This window comes from Saccopteryx leptura, chromosome 2, assembly GCF_036850995.1.
Source record: "Saccopteryx leptura isolate mSacLep1 chromosome 2, mSacLep1_pri_phased_curated, whole genome shotgun sequence".
In the NCBI taxonomy this organism is placed as follows: domain Eukaryota; kingdom Metazoa; phylum Chordata; class Mammalia; order Chiroptera; family Emballonuridae; genus Saccopteryx; species Saccopteryx leptura.
Window position 1 is genome coordinate 97666369 of NC_089504.1, and position 18634 is coordinate 97685002.

The following is an 18634-nucleotide window of genomic DNA, read 5'->3' on the forward strand; positions in this document are numbered from 1 at the left end:
CCTGCACAGACCTGTGCCTGCAAGCCTGGACCCTGTCACCAACTCTCACATGTGTCCCACTCAGCTAGAGCACAGCCAGAACTGGGGACAGAGGCAAAGAGAAAAGGAGATGGCAAAGGGACCCCAGGAGACACACTTCCAACACAGGTCCAACTAGCTCTCCCCCAGATCGGGGCCAGCCCTGCTCTCTCTCCTGCACCCACTCTGATGCCCGACTCCTGCCAGCACCAGCCAGGTGACCGCAGGGCGCCCGTGAGCCCAGGTCAGGGTGCCAGCTGTAGGTCACAAGGAGAGAGCCGAAGAAGCCTGTGCCAGGTGGTGAATGAGCTCACTGCCTGGCCAGGACAGAGCTCACTAACTGACAGAGGTCCTCGAACTACAGGCTCCCTCAGTCAGTCCAGGGCAAACGCACAGGCAGGGCTGCCCTCGAGGCGGGGCCGCCCCAGCGCCTCCTGCCTCATCAGCCACCGGCCAGAGGTGCACAGAGGATGCCCGAGCGGCAGCAGGACCACACCAGGGCCAGCCTCACCCAAGACCCAGAGTCAGGGTCTGGCTGTCCAGGGAGCCCGAGGCCACCCCGTGGTCAGGGAGTTGCCATCACATACCAGAGGAATCCCAGGATGCCACGCTAATGGAGTGAGGCTGGGGAAAGGATCCAAAGGACCCTGCCAAGGCAGAGCCAGCTCCCTGTCCCCATCCACATGGGCACAGGGTCCAGCATACCATGAGTTCACCCAGCCCAGTCCAGACACCTGTGGGCTCCATCCTAAAAGGCCATGACACAGAAGCAACTCTTACCTTAAATATCTTTAAGTTGTTCTGTGCCTCCTGCAACAAGCTTTTCAAGGCAAAGTACATTCTCTGTTTATTTCTAAAAGGGGAAAGGATCATTGGTAAAATTAGAAGCAGTCTTCACATTCACCTGCCTGTGGTGAGGACACGTGGCTCAGGGGACACACCCAGGCACACCTGCTCCAGGTCTCCACACTTTCCGGGTCAAGGAGCTGCGCTGTCCCCTGCCCCAGCCCCTCCCTGCAGAGGCACCCTGCAGGACCCCTAATCCCCAGCCTGCTCTCAGCCCTGTCCTCATGGCAACATGTTCCCAGCTGTGGACTCCCAGCTGTGGGCTCCCACAGGTAACTTGCAGGACTAAAATAAAGGCAACCCTGACCCCAGGCAAAACCTGAGTTCTGCCCAGGCCCTGGCTACACACAGGCCAGTAGCCCTACAGAGCGCCCTCACTGACACCCCTCACAGGGCGCCCCTCGCTGACCCCCTCACAGAGCGCCCTCACTGACCCCCTCACAGGGCGCCCCTCGCTGACCCCCCTCACAGGGCGCCCCTCGCTGACCCCCTCACAGAGCGCCCCTCACTGACACCCCTCACAGGGCGCCCCTCGCTGACCCCCTCACAGAGCGCCCTCACTGACCCCCTCACAGGGCGCCCCTCGCTGACCCCCTCACAGAGCGCCCCTCACTGACACCCCTCACAGGGCGCCCCTCGCTGACCCCCTCACAGAGCGCCCCTCACTGACACCCCTCACAGGGCGCCCCTCGCTGACCCCCTCACAGGGCGCCCTTCGCTGACCCCCTCACAGGGCGCCCCTCGCTGACCCCCTCACAGGGCGCCCCTCGCTGACCCCCCCTCACAGGGCGCCCCTCGCTGACCCCCTCACAAGGCGCCCCTCGCTGACCCCCCTCACAGGGCGCCCCTCGCTGACCCCCTCACAGGGCGCCCCTCGCTGACCCCCCTCACAGGGCGCCCCTCGCTGACCCCCTCACAGGGCGCCCCTCGCTGACCCCCTCACAGGGCGCCCCTCGCTGACCCCCTCACAGGGCGCCCCTCGCTGACCCCCTCACAGGGCGCCCCTCGCTGACCCCCTCACAGGGCGCCCCTCGCTGACCCCCCCTCGCTGACCCCCTCACAGGGCGCCCCTCGCTGACCCCCTCACAGGGCGCCCCTCGCTGACCCCCTCACAGGGCGCCCCTCGCTGACCCCCCCTCGCTGACCCCCTCACAGGGCGCCCCTCGCTGACCCCCTCACAGGGCGCCCCTCGCTGACCCCCCTCACAGGGCGCCCCTCGCTGACCCCCCCTCGCTGACCCCCTCACAGGGCGCCCCCCCATCCAGGGAGAACGGCACTAGAGACAAAGCAGGCGTGCTCTCTTACCCTGAGTAGAGATCGAGGGGACAGTATCTACTTATCTGCTTCCACTTCCCAGTTGCCACCTGTTAAGAAACCACCACGTGTGTCAGTGATTGGTCTGCAGCAGCACGAGGCTAACTTTAGCACAGCAAAATCAAAGGGGCTGAGATGACAGAGGTCCCCACAGATGTCACCAGCTTCAGGGGCACGTCATTAGTTGGAGTGGAGGGATGGACTCCTCCCAGAACCCGTGGCCCTCCTCTGAGAGCCTCACGTATGCCAGCCAACCTCCACATGAGTGAGGAAGCAGCAGCAAGCACCTTTTTACAGTGACAAAGCTAAACTCTGGTAATCAGATAAATAAATTATAATACCCAGGAAAGGTAGGGTACGGCTAGTAAGTAATTTCATACTGTCAGTGAGAAGAAAAATTGGCACAATCTCTTGAATGGCAATTTGCTAGTTTCCATTAAAAGCTGGGTGTCCCCTGATGTGGCAAATCTACAAGGAAGGACAGGGTCAAGGATGCTCACAAGACCTAGAAACCACCAGGTCCACCCCAGCATGTGTGCCCTAGGCCCAGGATGCAGCAGGGCTCATGTAGAAGAAAGCAATGAATAAATGATATGCAGCCACAAACAGAGAGAGGTGGAGCTAAAAAGCACCAAGATTTAATCAAGTCAAAAAGCAACTTGCAAAACAAAGCATGTGATGTCACTTTTGCTAAAATATATATATGTGTGTGTGTCCAAATATGCAAAGAAAAGAATTTAAAGGATATAAAACAAACAATCCTTGAAGATTATTTAAGTGTAAAAAGCAATTAGCAGAAAAATCACGTGAGAGGATTCCGTATTTGATTTAGATATGTGTGCAAATGCACACGTGAACATACATTAGACTATGCACAGAGACGGGCATCTCCTCGTTTCCCCTGGACAACATGTTTATGTTGATGGCACAGGAGGAAGTCTGGAAGAATGTTCAAACTGACAACAGGAGTTACTTAGGAAGGAGGTGACCTAATCACACCAGTCCACACTTTATCAGTTACAGGAGCAGGTGCTGAGTCAGCAAAGGTAGTAAGCACCTCTGGAAAAGTCTCACCATATGGAAAGTCTCTCCTCCATATGGACAATGAGAAAACTGGCAAAAACTGTCAGAATCAATGAAAATTTTCATAATTCTGAAATTAACCAAAGTCTTGCAACAATCTGAGGAGCATTTATTCATGAAATACAGCCAAATCTAAGTAAGAACAGTGAGCGTTGTGGCACTTTTAATGCTCTATTCTTACCCCCAGTTCCAGGGGAACCATGAGAACCAGCAGCCCTGATCAGGGTGAAGACAGAAGCCTGGCCCCTCCAGGTGGGCCGAGCAGGCAGGAGCTGCTGCACAGCCTCCTTCCTGGAGAAGGCTCAGTATCTGGCCACGCTCGGTGTCCTGTCGTCACTGACCTGTCTCAGAGCTCACCAGGTACAGAGCGGCATTGTTTCCCAGGGACATTTAAGAAAACTACTCAGAAGCCACCGTCCCAAATTCATGGCTACCTGAGATGGTGGGTAACAACTGTGGCAAACAATAGGCTAAAGCTAAAAAGATGAAACTAAGGAATGAGAGGTACACAGGGCTTTGATAAGCTCTGGCATACCATGGGCACAGAGAAGGCTACACACCGGCTCTGGAGACCTAAAGAGGCCCTCATCTCCTGCAGACCCGGCACTCCGTGGGAGGGAAGGCGCAGGCAGCTGGCACTCTCCTGCTGAGGGAAGCTGCAGGCTTCCGCACGCAACCTCTGGCCAATGACCGAGACACTTGTTGATGCCAGGCATTTAGGAAAACCCCTTCAAGCCATTAGCTGCCCACTAAGCTAGCTGAGCAAAGACTTCAGAAGCTATGTGCAACAATAACATAGACTTCTCAAAATTAGCACTGAAAGTCACTAAAAAAATAATTACAATAAGCAGCAATAATAAATCATAGAGAGGTTGTAGAGAGCGGCTACATTATATTACTAAAAAATGCCCATTTTCAGCAAACTATTACAAGACATGCAAAGAAACAAGAAAAAATGATCCATACTTTCAGGGAAAAAAGCAATCAACAGGCTGCCCCTGAGGAAGTTCAGACATTGGACTTACTACACAAAGACTTTAAATTGCCTGACCTGTGGCAGTACAGTGGATAAAACATCGACCTGGAACACCGAGGTGGCTGGTTCAAAACCCTGGGCTTGACTGGTTAAGGCACAGCAAGCAACCAATGAACAATTAAAGTGAAGCAGCTATAGTCTCAGCTGAAACTTCTCAGTCGCGCCCCCCTGCTCTCTCTGTAAAATCAATAAATAAAATCTTAAAAAAAAAGACTTTAGCTTTATTTTTTTGAGAGAGAGAAATAGAGACAGATACACAGGAAGGTAGAGAGATGAGAAACATCAACTTGTAGTTCTGTTAGTGTAGTTGTTCATTGATTGCTTCACATACGTGCCTTGACTGGGGGCTCCAGCTAAGCCAGAGACCTTGGGCTTCAAACCAGAGACCTTTGGGCTCAAGCCAGCACCCATGGGATCCCATGAACCAGCAGCCCTGATGTTCAAGCCGGCAACCCTGTGTTCAAGCGGGATGAGCCCATGCTTAAGCTGGCAACCTCGGAGTTTTGAACCTGGGTCTCAGGTTGACACTCTATCCACTGTGCCACCACCAGCCAGGCAATTAAATACTTTCATATGCTTAGTGCTAAAGGAAATCAAGGACAAAGACCTGAAAGAAACAAGGAAGACAATGTCTTAACAAACAGAATATCAATAGAGACAGAATTTATAAAAAGGAACCAAATATATAGAAATTCTGTACTTGAAAAGTACAAAGATGAGAAAGTCATGTTTAACAACAGATCTGAGTAGGCAGAAGATAAAATCCAACAGAAGCACACTAGATCCATCATAAAAAACTGTCCAAAGATCAATAATAAGAGACTAAATCCATAATCAAAACCTACCAACAAAGGAAATCTCAGGACCAGACTGCTTCACTAGTGAATTCTACCAAATGTTTAAAGAAGAATCAACACCTATACTCAAACTCTTCCAAAAACCTGAAGAGCGGAGAGAAGGAAGTACTCCCTGCCTCATTCTATGAAGCCAGTTACTACCACCGTATCAAAACCACACAAAAACATTATTAGAAAACATTTCTTAAAACTATTGATCAATATACCTTAAGAAAAAATCTTAAACAAAATACTAACAAAACAAATTCAGCAACATACCATATTTTCCCATGTATAAGACGCAACATTTTCCGGAAAATTTGGGGTCTAAAAACTGGGTGCGTCTCATACAGTGGTAGACTTTTTACTTGCATTTCCTCGCTTTTTTGCGCTTGTTTTTGCACTCATTGTTGAAGACAGTGAGTTATCATCAGACACAGATGAGGACAAGCTAATGGATGGGAGTTTTGACAGTGATGAGGAGTTGTATGAATTTTATGATGAATAAAACTTGAGTTCAATAACTTTATGTAATACATTATTTTCCAAATTTCGGGCCCCCAAATTAAGGTGCAATACATGGGGTTGTTTTATACAAGGGGAAATACAATATTAAAGGGATTATCCACCTACAACCAAGGGGGGGTTATCCCAGACATACAAGATTTCCATGCTACTGTAATAGAAAGAGGAAAACTCCTCATAAGCCGGCAATTAGGGAAAATAAAAATAAACAGTATCCAGGTTGGAAAAAAAGAACTAGAACGATCTCTATTTGCAAGTGATCAGATCACATATGCAGAAAATCCTAAGAACCATTAAGAAAACCTAGAGCACAGGTTCATGAAGGGTGACGAGATAAAAGATCGGTGTGCAGCAGAGTAGGCACTCGCTCTGTGCACGGTTTTTCTTCAGCTGTCCCAGGGCCCAACCTTTACTTCTGTGGCCCCAGAGGGAGAATCCAGAGCACTCCAGCTCCTGGAGGCAACCATCAGGGTGGTCTTCCCTGCGTCCCCACCACCTTCTCCACAGTGAAGGCCGCAGCTACCCTGGGGGGTCAGCGCTCTGATGTTCCCATCTGGGATAACAACCTATGGCTCCCTCCTCCAGCTTTCTAATGAATCCGTAAACACCTCCTTTCCATATTAAACTTTTCTGCTTAGAATACCTGGAACTGTTTTTATTTTTCCTCTGAACACTGAATATTATACAAGATAAGGCTGTCGGGTCAATGATGATCAAGACAGAATTTCTTTGTGATTGACTGGGTCTTAAGTGTAAATGAGCCACATAGAAGGAAGTCCACCCCAGCCCTGGCTTTTGGAGCATTGGACCAGTACCTGCTCCCGGGCAAGGAGACAGCAGAAATGCCTCAGAAGAGCTGAGGCAGAAGCTGACCTCAAGGAGACGTTTCTACAGTTGGCATTTATCTCCATTTTTTCAGATGATACCCGAGACCCAACCTTACTGTGTTCCCTGATCTCCGTCAGAACTTTAGCAGCTGGCTACTGTTGAAAAAGAGCTGTTAACGTCACACCTGTCACACACTGTAAGAGGGGACATGCCTCCACTGTGAAAGTGCCTCCACCAGGATAGGGGGGGCACAGGATGGACGGGCAGTGGGTGCCTAAGAAATAAGCTTCTTTTCCTTACAAATAGCAATATGCAAAACCCAACAGCATTTCTCACTTCACACTCATCAGGAGGCTACTATCAGAAACAGAAAACAAGTCTCGGTGAGGACATGGGGAGCGCTCGTGTGCTGGGTGGGAACGGGACCTGGTGCAGCGGCTATGCGCAGAGTGGTGGCTCCACATAACGACAGAGTCACCATGCAATCCAGCAGTTCTACCCTGGGCACAGACTCAGGAAAAACTGAAATCAGGGTCTCAAAGAGCTACTTGTATACTTGTATTCATAGTAGCATTAGATACAACCGCTAAAAGATAGAAGCCACCCAAGCTCAATGGGTTTCTCAGCCTTCAAAAGGAAGGGAATCCTGACACAGGCTACAGGGTGGATGAACCTCAACAACATCATGCTCAGTGGAAACAAGTCCATCACAGAAGGCCAATACTGCTTGATGCCACATAGATGAGGTATCACAGTAGCCAAATTCATAGAGATAAAAACTACAATGGTGGCTCCCACGGCTGAGGAAAGAAAGAAGAGGTTGTTTCATTGAGACAGCGCTTCAGTTCTGTCAGATGATAAAAGTTCTGGAGACAGGTGATGGTGATGGTTGCACTACATTGTAAATGTACTTACTGCCAGGGAACCGTAATGGTTAAGATGCTAAATTTTATGTTATGTGTATTTCACCGCAACCAAAAATACATAAATTTAAAAAATAAATTGTAGTTCTATGAAACAACCTGAAAATGAAATAAAAGTCCATGTACAATAGCATCCAAAACAAATAATACTTAGAAATAAACTTAACAAAAGAAGTATAAGACTTATACTCTGAAAACTATAAAACATCAGTCAAAGAAATTAAAGACCTAAATACATGGAAGAACATCCTGTGGTTCACAGACTATTAATACTGTTAAGAGAGCAATACCTCCCAAACTAACCTGCAATTCAACAGAATCCCTATCAGAATCTCTGCTGATTTCTTTGAGGAAATCGAGAAGCTAAAAGCATCTAAATTAGAAAGGAGGAAATAAACCTCTAATCACAAAGGACGTGATCCCATACATAGAAAATTCCAAAGACTCTACAACAAAGCTCCTATTCAGCAAGGTTGCAGGGTACAAGATTAACAGACAAAAGTTAGTTGTGTTTCCATATATCAGCAATGAACACTCCAAAAAAAATTAAGGAAGTAATTCCATTTATAATCACATTTCCAATATTACAAAAGAATAAAATATCTAGAAATAAACAGCCAAAGTGGTGAAAGACTTGAACAGTGAAAACTACAAAACACTTGGCTCATAAGACTCAATGTTGTTAAGATGGCAAAACTACCCACAGCGATTTATAGATTCCTGCATTTTCTGCCAAAATTTCAAGTCATGTTTTGCAAAAATGACAAATCCTATCCTCAAATTCATATGTAATTGTAAAGGGCCCCAAATAGCCTAAACAATCTTGAAAAATAAAAGAACAAACCAGGGAACTAACACTTCTGATTTCAAAATTTGCTACAAAACTATAGTGTAAAGCCAGTGGCTGCAGTCACCATCAAAGCCACCTGGCCTGTGTAGGTTCGCATTTAATTTGGACAGGTCATTGAGAAACAACTGAGCCGAAAACTGGTGGTCCATTTTCCTTTATTCTAGACTCATACTTGGCAAGCGAGTAAAAACACACAGCGGGAAACACTTCCCTTTCCATTCAAGGCTCCCAAAGCCACTGACTCATCCGAGTTTTCCTAGAATCAAAGGCTTGACCTCACCATTCAGCCATTTTGGCTGCCTCCTCCTCGTGGCCTCCCTGCCCTGCTACACCATGGGCTCTTCCTCGCTACAAGAACGTGATCCCTTTCCTCCAAATGGCCTCTTAGCCCCTCCTTTTAAAACTTTTTGGTGGGACAACCCTCTCCTCCAGCACACATTAGCATAAACAAGCCCCTTCCCAAGCCAGAAGGGCAATTAGCTATTATCATGTGAGAGCATCACTGCGTGAGAGAGGCGGCCATCTTTAACAGAGCAAGCAAAATATAACTCATCTGCCTGACATACAGTAATCAAGAGAGTGTGATATTGGCATAAAGACCAATAAAACAGAATACAGAGCCCAGAAATAATCCACCATATATATAGCCAGAAGATCTCTGATAAGAGTGCCAAGTCCATTCACTGAAGAAAGGACAACTGGATCTCCACATGCAAAAGAATGAAGTGGGACCCTTACCTAACACCATGTACAAAATTAACTCAAAATGGATCAAAGACTTAAACACAAGAGCTAAAACTATAAGACTCTTAGAAGAAAATATAGGAGAAAAGCTTCCCTGACCTTGGATTAGGTAATGATTTCTTTAGATATGACACCAAAAGCAGAGGCAATAAAAGAAAAAGTAGACAAACTGGACTTCCTTAAAATTAAAAACGGTGCATCAAAGGACACTAGCAACAGAGTGAAAGGCAACTGACAGAAGAGGAAAAAATACCTGCAAATCAAATATCTGGTAAGAGATTAATGTAAGAATATATAAAGGACACATAAAACGACCCAATTCAAAATGGGCAAAGAACTTGAATAGACAATTCTCCAAAGAAGATATTTAAATGGCACAATAAGCACATGGAAAAATGCTTAATATCACTGTTAGAGAAATGCATGTGAAAACCACAATGAGATACCACTCCTCACTCACATGGCTCTAACCACAAACAGAGATAACAAGGGGTGGCCAGGATATGGAGAAATTAGAACACTCATTCATTGCTGGTGGGACTACAAAATAGTGCAACAGCTGGGGAAAGCACTCAACGTTTTCTCAAAAAGTTAAACACAGAAGTTCCCAGAGACCCAGTAATTCTAGTCTAAGGAATCTGCCCAAAAGAAAGGAAAACAGGGATTTAAACATGTACTGTACGCACATGTTCAAAGAAACATTATTCACAATCACCAAAAAGTGGGAACAATCCACAGGTTCAGTCAGTATATGAATGGATGACATCCCATATGATGGGATGTCAGTCAGCCATTAAAGAATGAAGTGCTAATACGGCTACAATATGGATGACCCTCAGTATTGTTAGTGAAAATATCAAGTGAAGGAAGATAGTCACAAAAGGCCACATATTGTGTGACTTCATTTACGAGAAACATCTAGAACAGGCAATGCCAGATAGACAGGTGGTGGACAGGCGCTGGCAGGACAAGAGGCTGGAGAATGACTGCTCCTGGGGACAGAACTTGTTTGAAGCAGTGAGAATGTTCTGGAATTAGAGAGTGGTGATAGATGCACAACTTGTGAATCTACTAAAATATACTCACTAATACACTTTAAAAGGGTGAATATTAGGATAAGCAAATTTTATCTCAATTTAAAACCAAAAAAGATGAAAACGAAGTACTTGTGAAATAACAAGAATACAATAAATATCTTTTACTTTCACCCTTCTGAGGACCCCGGGTGGTCCCAGCTCAAGCCCCACCACCCTCCATGCTGCTCTGCAGGGAGGACCCGCCAGGGGCCCTGCTCACCTTCAGGTGCTGGTGCATGCAGTAACGGCACACCTTATGCTTCAGCTCGTGCGTAACGTCACTGGAGAAAGGAATAAATCCACATTTTGGCTGCAAAATAAAGAAAGAAGAAAAACTGCTTAAGGAGAAATCACATTCCTTTAGGCAGACATACAACTAACTACAAGGCAACACAGGAGCAGCAGCAAGTGTCAGGTAGGAACATAGCCCAAGCTGCTTTTCTCCAGCCCCAGGCGGGAACCAACGCTTCCCTCGTGGCACTGTCGTGTCGTCTAAACCTCTCCTTGCTGCTAGAGTCGGAACTTTCACTGGGAGACACTGGCTCCTCAGTTGTTGGACTGAAAGGTACAAAGGAGTCACTTTGTGTTTTTGAGGCAGAACAAGACTGGAGACTGGGGGAGAGCAGACTCGCCCCGCTCCCAGCTACGAGAAGCAGGCCTCTCGTTCCAGACAAGAACTTGTGAATGGGAAGGTTGCTAGGTTCCCAAAACACCTGGAACCCCAGTTGCCTTTTAAGAGCCATGGTTTCTGGCCACGTACAATCCGTAAGACCTGCGCTCAGCACTGGGGCCCAGAAGAACCTCTGCCTTGTGTCGTGCCCAAGACGCTCACACTCTGGTGGGGAAGCAGTTAAGTAGTCCCTACTTAGCACAGGAGGCGTGAGTGCTCAGAGCAAGGGTGTGACCTAGAAATCACCATCACAGACATCTGGACAAAGGAGACACGCAATGGCCCGGGACATCTGAAAGCATCCTGAGGAAGACTGGCAGCCACCCTGGACACTGGGCAGAGGAGCTGAAGCTGGGGACATGGCCCTTATCCAGCAGTCACGTCCCTCGCTGGGTGAGTGATACCCTTTGTCGCACCCCCTCGGGACTCTTGGTCAGGACAAACCAGGACCTTGAGAGTCACACAGGTTTCTGTGCCTCTGGGCAGGTCTGTCCTAAGCAGGACAGAAGCAAAGAAATGGAGTGCCACCAAGTCTAAAGGGCAACCCGCAAGCTGGCCTCCTGAAAAACAGCGTGCATGTAGTGTCCATGGCCAAGGGGGCATGGCAGCGAAGAAGGTCACCTTCCAAAGAAAACAAGGATAGAACATGGCAGGACTGTCCATGGCAGGCTCCCCAATGTGGCACCTGGGAACAGGCCTAAATCTGGGTCCTGAGGAGTCATGTCCCTCAGGTCTGGCTGGTGGGGAACCCAGAACAGGGAAGTGCAGGTGGCATGCACGAAAGGAGGAGGAAGCAAGCTGAGTCTCTAGGAGTTGAGGGTCCCTGAAGCGGGCTATGGGGCCCAGTGGGAGGACACCAGGAGCCTCTGTGGGAAGGTGCTCTTGGCAGGTACCAGGGATTTACAACCTGAACCCAACCTTCCCCTCTCCTCACACCATTTTCCCCTCGACAAAACTTCACCTTGATCTCTACACACAGAATTGGCCGGTGCTCAGCAAAATGGTAGGTCTGAAGTCTTGCTAAATTGGGAAGGCACAGCGCGTAACCACTGAGAGTGTCCAGGTCCTTGTCACAGCGAGATTCTAGAAAACAGAGCAAGGAAAGTACCTCAGGATCAGCGCAGGAGACAGGATGGACCCATGGTAGCTGCGCACATTCCTGTGGAGGAAACGTCAGCCTGGCCTAAGGGCTAAGCCCAGCCATGGCCTCTGAGCCTTGGGCAACCCGCCTGAGAAATACCCTGGGGCCTGTGAGTCACGACTGTGACACTGCGATCCAGTGGGGGTGCGGGTCTCACGGTATCAGCTTGACCTCCAGGAAGCTGGAGATTGAGGGTAGTCAGCTGTGTCTACAATCCCAGAAAAGCCCCGACACCAGGGCTCGGGCAAGCCTCCACGCTCAGCACCGCACTGTGCGGCACACAGGGCTGCTGGAGGAAGGAGCGCGATCCATGCGGCTCCAGCGGGAACGGACACCGAGAAGCTCCTGCTCGCTTCCCTGGAAATGCCCCCAGCGCCTCTTCAATCAGCTGGTCTTTTTATTTTTATTTACTTATTTATTTTATTAACTGGTTTTAGAGAGGAAGGGAGAGAATGGGGGCAGAGGAAAGAAAAACATTGATCTGCTCCTGTATGTGCTCTGATTGGGAATCAAACTGGCAAACATTGTATATCAGGGTGATGCTAGAGTCTAACCAACCGAGTCATCCGGCTAGGGCTCAGCTGGTCTTAATCTACGTTCCTTAGCTGTGATAAGCCGTAACTGTGAGGATAACAGTGAGTTCGATGGGTCCTTCTAGCATGTTGTCAGATCCTGGGGTTGGTCAGGATCTGACCACATGTTCAATTGTCATCAGAAGTGAAGGTGGTTGGCCCTGGCTGGGTGGCTAAGTGTAATAGAGCATTGCCTTTGGCACAACAAGGTCACAGGTTCAATCCCCAGTCAGGGCACACACAAGAAACAACTAATGAGTGCACCCTAAGTGGAACAATGAGTTGATGCCTCTCTCTCTCTCTCTCTCACTCTATCCTTTCCCCCCCCCTTCCTCTCTCTCTTTCAAATCAGTGGAAAAAAATTTTTAAATAAAAAAAGAAGTAAAGGAAGTTTTGGGGACTGTGCCCCAATTCCATGAGCCCCGTAACCCAGGGACTCAGAGAGGAGGGAGGCAGCAGCCTCTGCCTTCCCCTTGCTAGTCCCTTCAGAATACACCAGCACCGCTACTGCCTTAGCACTGGTTGCTGGAAGCCACACTGTGCATGGTCACAGGAGACGCCTGGCTTCCAGACCCTAGGTGAAGCTGGCTTTCTTCCTTTCACACATCAAAGCCAATTTTGTGTCATTGTGACAATGGGGAACAGTTCTTATTGTTGAGTAGTTTACATTTAACTTATAATTATAAAATAAAACACTCGTACTGAGCAGCGCTGCAGCTGGGCAGAGCCCTAGACCACGTCTCCGTCTGTCTTCGTCTAGATGAGGGAGCAGCCAGGCACAATCCTGGATGTAACGTGGCTCCGCCCGCCCTGCCCTCATCAGCCATTCCCACACAGAGCCCTGTTCCTCAGGGGCCCCCCACCAGCGGTTCCAGACACGGTGCCTGCCTGGTTCGCTTTCATTTCCTTATCAGATAAGGGAAGGACTGCGCAGCTGACTACACAGCTCGCGGCCTGACTGGGCTCTAGGAGGAGGCCTGTCCACCATCCTCAGTAACAAGGCCCTCACAGCTCTGCCCTGACTCTGGGAGGAAAAGCTTTGACATGGTTTCTGTCATCACAGCCGCAGCCAAGTTTAAGGAAGTGACACGAGGTGACGGGAGGAGTCAGGTGAGGTGATGGGGGGAGGTATAGAAGGGGACAGGGAGAGATATGTAAGGTGATGGGGAAAGGTACTGCCCACAGAATCATGTCTCTTGTCCCCCCAGAGGATGAGCAGGCTGGTGGACTCCAGCCCTGGGGGAAGGTCCTCAGGCTGCAGACCCCAGTGCCTGGCCCTCTCTGTGGCCTGGGTCTCCCCCTGGTTTTCCTTTTGATTCCTCTAGGCCTTCTTGTAGCCCACCTTCCCTTCCCCAAGTCTCCTCTGACTCCTTCAACTCCTTCTCTCTCCCAAATGCACATTTATGTATATTAATCACTTCCTGGTCACATATTCCCTGCAGTGACCTCAGTGTCTGCTGCCCAGACTGTATTCCTGAGCTCCTGGACTTCTACCTCTGATAATTACATTTCTGTGAAAAACTGTACCTGCCCAACATGAGTAATAATGTGAAGCACTTTTCAAATGGGATACTTGAAGTTACAAAGAAAACCTGTAAGCCACAATCCTTACCTGGTCGTTCGGACTGTATCTTTACACAAAGCTGCTTCACAAAGTCTAAAGGCAACTGAACAACCTCCTGTAAGGACAAACACAAAACACTTAGTGTGGCTGCACAGCAACGTGAGCACATTCGATTCCACGCAGGCGCACACTTAGAAACAGTTAATATGCTAAATCTTAGGCTAAAATTTTAGTTCTGAATTAGGTAAGGTGAAACAAGAGAAAAGAGTGGGAATTATAAATATGTGAAAATTCAAAACTTAGACCATCTCACAAAAAGTCCAAGTTCTCACTTCGCTATAAAGAAACCAAACGTGCAAAGTGAGCAGATGGCAGCAGGGCGATGTACAGGGACAGGGACGATAAAGAACGGCACGGGATGCTCTTGCAGAGGATCACCAGGTCCTGACGCTCCCCACTGGGGAAGGAAGTCGGGAAGTCACGCCTGTGTGGGAATCAGTGCAGTGACAGAATGTGCACAGGGGTAGACGGGACCAAGTCCAGAGCCAAAAGTAGCTCAGTACTCTCCACACAGCATCTGTGAGCTACCCGCCTAAGTCCTTAGTCACCAAGGTAAAAAGAACCATATCTCTCTATGCGGCTTTAAATTTATGATTTTATAATGGGTTTGATTTGTGTTTTCAGTCCAAATAAAACGTTTATAGTAGGCACCCTTCCTAACATCTGGCTACATTCACCAGTCCTTGATTCATACTCGTGAGCCACGCCATCCCACCTGACAGGACAGACAGCACAGACAGAACCCTGGGAAGGTGGTCATCAGCTGGCATGTGGCCAGCACCTGCACAGAGTATTCACTTAGGAAAAACGATAGTTAAGACCACAGAACTCCTCTCAAGGACGTGGAACTTGGAAGGTATGGCCACACAGCCTCCCCACTGACAGGCATCTGCCCTCAAAGGGATGACAGCACAGCTGCAAAGGAGGACAAAGGCCACAGAGATGGGAGGGGCCTGGCAGGGGGGGCAGCACGTCTAGTCTTCTAGAAGCTCCCTCAGCAAAACAGCATCTCCCCCCCTTGCATGCGCCAACGCTTCCGTCATGTCACGTTAAAATGTGAGGTCGAGGCCACCCGGGGACCCAATCTTGGGAGTGCGAGGCCCACAGAACTGAAGCAAAAGGTCTACAACTCAACCAGTGTCTCTACTCCGCCTGGAGTGTAAGATGCAAACACCTGTGTGCACGGAGGGAACGGCCTCCTCCCCATTTCCTAACCTCTAGCTCACATGGGGACTGGCCCAGACCCGTCCTCAAGCCAGCTGGGCGGGCCCAAGGCAGCGTGGGCACGAGGTGTGTCTGCAGTCTGCTGGGCCTGTGCTCTCACCACTGGCAGGTTGTATCTTGTCCCAGGATACAGAGGAGGGTATGCTCCCCAGGGCTCCACTCTGCCCTGTCTCGGTCAGTGGTCAGAGAAAACGGGGGCATTTACGCTCTTCTGTACACGGTCTTGTGAGGCCCAGAGATGTGCTCTGCAGGCCACATTCTAATCGTGCCAGGGCTGCAGTGGCAGTTCCCTGGGGATGTCACGCCCACCTGGAGGAAAAGCAGGGTGTGTTCACTTTGTGCTATCTTCCTGTGGAGGAGGTATGTCAGTGAGATGAATGTCCCCAAAATGTGACTTTGTGGGCTCACTTCCTATGCCTAGAGCCCTATTCCCTGTGGACAAAGAGAACCAAACCTGGAGCCACAGCAAGTACCCTGGGCCCCAGGGGAACCTCCTGATGCTGTCCCCACTTGCCAGGCCACTCTTGGCTTGGCCTGAGCTCCTATGACCTTCCTCACTGTGATCCTCTGAGGGAAAAGGTCTAGAGCCCCTGGCGCCACAGCTACAGAGAAATGCTCCCGCTCGCCAGAGGCACACACGCCCTCCTCAGGGGGGTGCTGGAAGTCGGCACACCTGCACTCACTCGGACTTTGTCCATCTGGGCAATGACAGGAAGTAGGTGGCACCCAACATAGGTGGCTCAGCGACCCCGGGGCTCTCACAATTCAACTGACAGTTGAAGACCTCACTGTGAACAGGGCCAGCCGCAAGGATGGCCCCAATGACTCTGGCTCTTGTGTAGTCTCTTCCACACTGCCCAGGGCTCACCTGTAAAACCACCAGGATGCTGTGGAAATAGAACACAACTCTGGGCCAGAACATCTCTCAGATCTAAGTGCCGGGAAGCCAAGCTGAGTCTTGGGGACACTCAGAGCCCAGAGGTGAGCACATGTCAGGAGGTGCTGAGATCCAAGCAAACAGCTGGCACCACCCTGCCAGCCACAAGGCCAGAGAGCCCTGGAAGAGACATGAGGCCTCCAGGTGAGACTGCAGCCTATGGGTCGCCCAGGAATGGGCCCTTCTTGGAGGGTGTTCTGCTGTCAGAGACAATTAAATTCTACTCTTCCAGGCAATCCTTAAGCTTCAAAGAAACTTTCCTTTGACCTCCTTAGTATCATTTTTCTCTGGACGGACACAAGGTACAGTATTTGCAAAACAAAGCAATGCTCTCTGTGTTCAAAGTGACAAACCTGCTCAACTGTTCAGGGCTCTGATTTCAGACAAGCAGCAAAACCAGCAGAAGCCAGGACAGCTGTCCTGGACATGGCCCAAAGCCACTATGGCTTCCTACACTGACCCCTCCCTGAGTGTCACACAGGCACTCCTCTAAGTTACCAAGACCAGAAAAAGCCTACAGTACCGACCACCCACATTGCAGGGGGTCAGTGATGCTGTCTGGACCTCACTGCAGAGCCCCCAGCACACTGCCTGTCTCCATGAAGACAGCACAGCGGGGACTGGGCATCCCAATGAGCAGGAGTCTCCATGGTCTCTCTGAACCGCAGTCACTCAACTGAAAAATAGGAGTCATACTGTCTGCTCTGCTGCTCACACTGCAGCAAACAAGAGAAGCAAACACTCAGAAACTCGAACTAACTGAGGAGTTATCCTTAAGCACAAAGTTCCATATTATAATTGAGTGGTTGGAGTTATTGATACAGATGCGCCCGTGAACTTGGACTACATAGATAAAAATCACTTACCCCACAATGAACATAGTTCTCCCCCAAAAACTCTTTCATGACATTTGTGCCAAAGTCCACTATGTCCTGTAGGTGCTGAAATATTTCTTCCGAGGTCTGTAAAAAAGAAGCGCAGGAAGGCCTTAGTGACCAGGGCCTCCACGCGAGTACAGAGGGCGTGGACTCCGGCACCAGCATGGGCCCAATGCATCCAGGGCTGCCATGTCTGCGGCCACAAACAGGAGACAGTGGCCCTCTACTTGGATAAAAGTGAGCCTTGCCAGAGGGACCACTGGACCTACTAGAGCTTCTGTCCCCTCAGTCCCTCATGTGACCCACATCTGTGCCCGCTCTCCACCCTTGCCAGGAACATCTGTGGAGCAGCTCGTGTACACCTTGTTCCAAGGAACTGGACTTTGAAAATCGCTCCTGTCCAAAAATCACTAGGTGTTTAGATTTTATTCTTAAGTCTATCTAAATAAAGAATAAAATGCTTTCTCTCAAATCAGATGTTCTTAAGCAGCCAATAAGCTGTGAGATTTGGGTGACCCAGAAAATTAGCCCTGTGTTCCTCCCTCTGACCCGACATGAGAAGTCTGAAGGGCCCATCACAGGTCTCTCGAAGGGGCAGGAGGGCCACTCTCATCACTGGCAGACCAGGAGGTGCCCAACACACAGCTTGGGCTCTAGGAAGGTGCTAGAGCTGCCATCTGCACCTGTAGCAGTGCAGACCGGCCTTGTGGGGCGCATGCAGTATGACCGTGTGAGAATGAAGCTCAGCAGAAAAGCCCAGAACACACGCAGTGGCTCCACACAGCTGTGGCTGCAGAGCTTCTGACAAAAAGCTCTTCTTGTTTTCTTGTTGACAGAATTATACCCGGCTGCCCACAGGTAATGTAGCTGGTATCACACCATGCAATTTACTCAGTGTCTTCCAAGGCAGCCCTGTTGCCTTGGAAGACACAGCCTCAACACATCGAGACAGGAAAAGGTGCTGAGTGGGGAGGGAGGGGCGAAGGCAGCTTCCCACATGGGTCTAGTTTCCACCTAGATTCCACAGAAACACAACACCCTACACGGTTCTTTTCAGCAGCTGAGGAGGGGCAGCCCTCTGTCCCCGCCCTATCCTATGCCGGCCTTCTCTGCACTGACCTAACCTTCCCCAGATCTCACAGCAGCCCCCGCTTCCTCCCACAGACCCCTCTTCTTGTTCCATGTGGCCACACCGAGTGTGCCCTTCACTCCCACCACTGGCCGCCACCACGCCTGTCGGCAATCACCTCCCCTTCCGTTCTGGCTGTCTCTCCATCACTCAAACGATCAGTGATGCTGATCATGTGCCCAGTTTCCACTCACCACCCAACCACCCTGCCCATCCTCACTGTGCCCCTGGGCTCCTGCCTTTGTTCCCTCCCCTTTTAAGATAAGATCCTGTGTTTTGGAGCAGATCTTATGCCAGCTTCTGCACCTCCCTCCTTCCCCCCAGGACCACAAAAGAGGAAGGGCTCCTCAGAGCAACCACAAGATTTAGATAACTCTACA

The 18634-nt window shown here is 49.6% G+C and overlaps 1 protein-coding gene across 1 annotated transcript in view; it reads right to left on the minus strand.

Moving 5' to 3' along the window:
• Positions 1-18634, minus strand: part of IPPK (inositol-pentakisphosphate 2-kinase) — a 59213-nt gene that overhangs the window by 29856 nt on the left and 10723 nt on the right. Inside the window, exons 3-8 of the mRNA XM_066368373.1 lie at positions 17114-17209; positions 14075-14141; positions 11711-11832; positions 10300-10389; positions 2170-2228; positions 799-871 (exon numbers count right to left, since the gene is read on the minus strand). Of these exons, the coding sequence (XP_066224470.1) occupies positions 799-871; positions 2170-2228; positions 10300-10389; positions 11711-11832; positions 14075-14141; positions 17114-17209 (507 nt within the window). The remainder of the gene's footprint in view (positions 1-798; positions 872-2169; positions 2229-10299; positions 10390-11710; positions 11833-14074; positions 14142-17113; positions 17210-18634) is intronic.